A 6000-nucleotide genomic window follows, 5' to 3' on the forward strand; every position below is an offset into this window, starting at 1 on the left:
GGCAGGGGGTGACCCCCCAGTTCTGTGCTGATCTTCCTGACCTGGACCAACGTGGGGAAAGACAGAAGGTGGGGGTGGGAGTTGGCACTTTCTTACGTTTTGCCTCTTGCTTATTCTATTATTGCAGTAAGTAGTTAAAGGTTTAAGTGTTACTTTCATTGTGGCTTATTGACTTAATAGGTTGCTCTGACATTGGGCAGCTCAGGTCTTTCAAGGATAAATTAACACTTTACAAGTAGATTTTCAGTTTAGCATATTTCCTTCAATATTTTTTCTATTTAAAAATATACACTTGATATTATATGTACAAGGATTTTCTACCCAGGAGGTTCCCAGATGGAAATATGTTTCCTATTAAAATTAATATGTACCTGTTGAAAGACAAAAGTTCCACTTCCCAGAAGCAATCAACTATTAAGAATTTGATTTACTCTATGTGTGTGTGTCTGTGTGTATTAGTGATAAGCAAAGGGCTCACAATTCTAAACTACTTTCACTTAACATTTATTGTGGATATCTTTACATATGTGTACTGCTGCATAGTCCAGACTTTTTTGCATAACAGCGTAAGGCTTTCCAAATCATTAAAAACACCTGAATTTTATTGGCTGTACTCTAATTTACCAGACCTTTTTTGACATTAGCCAAATGATGTTTTATTTATTTGCTTTTTTGTTTTCGCTGTTCATCATTATTCATGTGTTTATGAGACAGTTAATTTTTTTCTTTGTGAGTTGACTAGTCGTGTCCTTTCACAGTGCTTTTTCTCTTTAATTTGGTATGTTTTTCTTTATTAAGGATCATACCTTTTCAATTAGAAAGTTATTTGTTTCAGGATTTAAATAATTTACACACACACACACATTTTTTTTTTTTTTTAGATCCAAACAAGATTTTTAAATTTTTTTAAATTAACATTTAATGTATTATTTGCCACAGAGGTACGGGTCTGTGAATCAGCAAGCTTACACATTTCACAGCATTCGCCATAGCAGATAGCCTCCCCAGTGTCCATAACCCAGCCACCGTATCTCTAACAGCCCCACACCCCAGCAACCTTCAGTTTGTTTTATGAGATTAAGAGTTTCTTATGGTTTGTCTCCCTCCTGATCCCATCTTTTTTTTTTTTTTTTTTTAAAGATTTTATTTATTTACTTGACAGAGACAGAGAGATCACAATTAGTCAGAGAGGCAGGCAGAGAGAGAGGAGGAAGCAGGCACCCTTCTGAGCAGAGAGCACGATACGATACGGGGCTCAATCCCAGGACCCTGAGATCATGACCTGAGCCGAAGGCAGAGGCTTTAACCCACTGAGCCACCCAGGTGCCCCCTTCCTGATCCTATCTTGTTTCAATTTTTCCTTCACAGCAAAGAAGATAATTGAAACAATGAGTTCTCCAAAGCTCTCAAATGTAGAAGTAAGTAAAGAAAATGTGTCTCGACCAAAACGGGCCAAACGGAAATTATACACCAATGAAATTTCATCTCCTATTGATATATCTGGGCAAGTGGTAAGCTACTCTTTTTGGTTTTCTTAAAAATAAAACTGTTCATGTTCTTTTTAATTTGGGAGTATTCATAACAATCTGAATTTTATAATGGTTTGAATTTTTATTCTTTAGATCAGATCTCTTGGAATATGCTTTAAATGTTATACTTTTGCTATCTGATGTGTTAAATTTATAATAATTATAAGTACTGCATTAATGTATACAGGTGTCACCTATTTACATTTGTAAATTAATCAGAGAAATTTTAATCCCATCAATAGAATTATTAGTTCAGTCATTTATTTGCTTCTAACAGCTATTTTTTTTGTTAACTTTATTACAAGAGTTGTACAAATCTGGCCTAAGTGGGCCTGGTAAAAATACAGAATTGACATTCAGTCATTTCCTCCCACCTTTCCTCTAAGCCTTCCAGGTTCTTTTAAGAAAAGACTGTAGTTTGTCATGCTGACTTGATGACTCATCTCTTCACTCAGAACAATCTGTGCTATTACAGGGAAAGTTCTAATTTTCCATCATGCTTGCATTTGCCTAGTGGATGAAAGGGATGGTAGAAAAGTAATTTAAGGAGAAGCCTTCAACAGAAAGTGGCTCAGAGAAATCAGGGCAGAGATCTTTTGCAACAGTAGATGTCAGATACCAGACACTGGAAGGCAGGTGGTGAAGAATTAGGGTCAATAGGAAATACTATTTTCTTGGTCATTTTTCATTATCTGTCTGATTAATGTATAATTTCTTCCCTTGATCGAAGTTCTTTCTTTTCTTAGTTGCAATATAATGCTCTTTCTATTCTTCTAAGTTATATACAGTAGTCCCTTCTTAGTATATGTGCTGCTGAAGCGAGCTCTACAGTAGTCCCTTCTTATCCTTGGTTTTGCTTTCCTTGGTTTCAGTGTCCTGTGGTCTTTGTGGTCTGGAAGCAGATGATTCTTCTTCTGATATATTTCAGAAGATCAGTAATAGCCTAGCACTGTGTCACAGTGCCTCCACATCATTCACCTTACTTTATCTCATCACATAGGCATTTTATCATTTCTCATCATCATAAGAAGAAGGGAGAGTACAGTAGATAAAATACTTAGAAGAGAAATACAACATTGACATAACCCACTGTAGTATGTTGTTATAATTTTTTTATTAGTGAATTGTTAATATAATAATGTGCTTAACTCATAAGTTATACTGTATCATAGGTATATAGGTATATGTATATCATATACATATAGGTATAAGTTATACTGTATCATAGGTATATATAGGTATATGTATATCATAGGTATATAGGAAAAAACAATAAACATAGGGTTTGGTACTATCCTTGGTTTCAGGCATCCACTTGTAACATATCCCACAGATAAGGGGGGATTTTTGTATTTGTTGCTGTGAAAGATTTTTTCTTAAACAGTATTTGAAGTACTTGCCTCCAAATATTTCAGTAATTACTTCAAGCTATATATTCCTGTATTCAGTATAGGGTATATATTATTTTAATCCTATGTTAGGTAGTGTTGGAAGAATCATTACAAAATCTATTACTTTAGATAATGCTTTTTAATAGATTAGTATACTTATAGTCTAAAGGGACAAAAACATTGTACCTGTTATTTCAATTATTAAGCACATGAATAGATCTTACTAAATTATAAATAATCTTTTATTTATAAAAATATGAAATTATTAATTTCAGATTTTGATGGAACATAAAGTAAAGGAAAGTGATCATCAGATTCTCAAACGACGACTCCGAACTAAAACAGCTAAATAAATCACTTATGGAAAATGTTTTAATACAGGTTTTATGTTCATAATCATTGTAACTTGAGTCCTGACTTTTCAAAGATAATTGTATATATTATGATGCATTAATTCCTGTGTATACATTGCTGTTTTATACATAGTATAATTTTAATTCAATAAAGATAATAAATTAACAGCACTATTTGTCTACTTTTCTAAGACTTTTTATAATAGTTTCTTTTTCTTTCTCTTTTTTTAAGTATAGTTGACACACAATGTTACATTAGTTTCAGGTATACAACTTAGTGATTTGAAAAGGTTATATATTAAGCTATATAAAAACTCTGTTCATTTTCCTTTTATCCTAGGCATAGGATCAGTGAAGATCCTAGGAAGGATGCTATTTTTTTGTTTTGTTTTTTTACTCATATCATAGGTCAGATATTTGGATTACTGTATTTAACAGTGTCTTATGAATTGTTTTTACTTCATTTGGCAGGAAATACAACTGATTTTACATGTCTGTTTGGAGTATAGCTAAGATCCAGGAGTAAGTGTGTATAGGTCTCTTAGTTACCAGAATTTGTGGGCACATAATTTAGAAAAGATCTCAAGTCTTTAATTAGAATGTCTTTTATTTGTTAGTGAGCAAATAGAGTTGGCTTTCCTATTTTTTGGGAACACAGAAGATCAGAAGCAGGAAGAAAAGAATCATCTAGAGGCTGAAAAGACACAGCTAGCTAGGAAAGATAGAATTTTAGATCTGGAGGGACCTAAGAAATGCATTTTCTTAATATAGATAAGAAAACTGAGACCCATAAAATTTACTTTTCATAAGATCATACAGCTAAGGTTTATTGAGCTTTGATTAAAAAAAAAAAAAAGTAAAAAAAAAGTAACCGGCAAAAACCAAAGCAGCAGTGTCAAGAACTATTGCCAACTGGGGATTTTAAATCTAAGAGTATACATTTATATATGTAAAACCTTAAAGGTTTCTTTGGATTTTATCATTGTTTAGTGTATTATAATGATGACCTTGAGTCAGGGAAACAAGTTATCGTTAGTATCTTAAGATACACTATGTTTAGGGAAAATTTCCATCAAAATAATTCATTAAAACTTTTTAAGCACTAATTTTTTTTATGTTACCTGGTTTCATTATGCTAAAAATAGCTACATAGTTGATCTTCATTCATGGATTACATTTGCAGATTTGCTTACTTGGGAAAATGTACGTCTCAGTGGGGTAGGCACTTTTGTAGTCCTTCTCAGACATGTGCAGAGTGGCAAAAAATTTGAGTTGCCCAACATGCATCTTCCCAGCTAGGTTGAACAAGTGACGTGGCCTTCTTGTTTCAGCTCTCAGAGTGTAAATGAGTGTCCCTGAATATAGACTGAAATCAAGCCTCAACGAGATTTGTGAGGGAGGCAGAGTTTACCAAATTAGAAGGGCTTGAGAAATACCTCGTGCTTTCCAAAGATTCATACGAAGTATAAAACCAAACCTACATAAAGTTGAAAGTAGTCAGTAATCAGAATGCCTCCTGGAACAAAAATCAACACTCTTCAAAGGAAGACACAATATAGATTCTCTGTAATGTATCTCTTATAATGTGTGATACAGAGTCAAAACAAACCTTGACATGCACATGTTGAATTTTGCAAAAAACGTTAAAGCAACTCTTAAGTGTATGTTCAGGGATTTGAAGGAAATGTCATCTTAATGACTATAGACATAAGGAATCTCAGCAGAGAAATGGAAAGTATAAAAAATAAAATGGAGTTGTTACAGCAGAAAAGTAAAATAAATGAAATGAGAGAGATACTGTATAGATTTAGCAGTGGAAATGTCAGAAGAAAGTGTCAGTGAACTTAAAAACAGATCAATTTAAATTGCCCAAACTGGGAGAAAAGAGATTGAAGAAAGAACAGAGCCTTAGGGTCCTATAGAACAATATCAAATGGATTGACATGTAATTGGAGATTCATAAGGATAAAAAATGAAAATAGGGCAGAAAAATATACTTGTAAAAAATGGTCATTTTATTTTTATTTATTTATTTTTTTTTAAATGGTCATTTTAAAGTTTTATGAAGAAACACTGGCTTTGATAGATATAAACCCCAATAAAGAAATCCAAAGACTACTCCTCAGAAGATCATAGTCAAACTACTGAAAACCAACAATAAAGAAAATTTTGAAAGAAAAATCAACACAGTCTTAAAAATTGTGAGGAAAACAACACAATGTATATGAGCCACTGATTGGGAGAAATATAAGATTGTAAAAAATTGTAATGTGAGCATAACCAGCCCAATAAACGTCTGGTAAAAAGACTTGAACAGATCCTTCACTAAAGAAGATACAAGCAGTGGTCAATATACATATGAAAAGACGACATTGGTTATCATGGAAAGACAAAGCTGGACATAAAGGCAAAACTATAGTGATTGCTTTGAGGCTGGGGTCAGGAGATGGGATCAGAGGACATGACAAGTAAGTGGGAATCAATTTGAGAAGCACTTAGGGTGACCAGTTTGAACCTATCTTCATTTGGATATCTTCTGGAATGTGTAAAAAGCAATAAATAAGATGTATTTTTCCATGCTACATGTTGAATAAGAACTTTAAGTGTATATATGCCTTTGATGTATTTTTCTTTCAAGGTCATCAAGTGCACATGAAGTAAAATCTGTAATCAGTTGGAAAAAAAAAAAGCCAAGCTGAGAAAGATCTTAATAAAGTCAGTTTCTAA

General features: G+C 33.0%; 1 protein-coding gene across 9 annotated transcripts in view; it reads left to right on the top strand.

Moving 5' to 3' along the window:
- Nucleotides 1–3438, top strand: part of KIF20B (kinesin family member 20B) — a 67250-nt gene extending 63812 nt beyond the window's left edge. For all 9 annotated transcript variants that reach the window (XM_059398110.1, XM_059398105.1, XM_059398112.1 and 6 more), the window contains 2 exons: nt 1369–1511; nt 3196–3438. In XM_059398110.1, coding sequence (XP_059254093.1) covers nt 1369–1511; nt 3196–3273 — 221 coding nt within the window. In that variant the 3' untranslated portion in view covers nt 3274–3438. The remainder of the gene's footprint in view (nt 1–1368; nt 1512–3195) is intronic.
- The last annotated feature ends 2562 nt before the right edge of the window (nt 3439–6000 follow it).

This window comes from Mustela nigripes, chromosome 4 (assembly GCF_022355385.1).
Source record: "Mustela nigripes isolate SB6536 chromosome 4, MUSNIG.SB6536, whole genome shotgun sequence".
NCBI classification, from domain to species: domain Eukaryota; kingdom Metazoa; phylum Chordata; class Mammalia; order Carnivora; family Mustelidae; genus Mustela; species Mustela nigripes.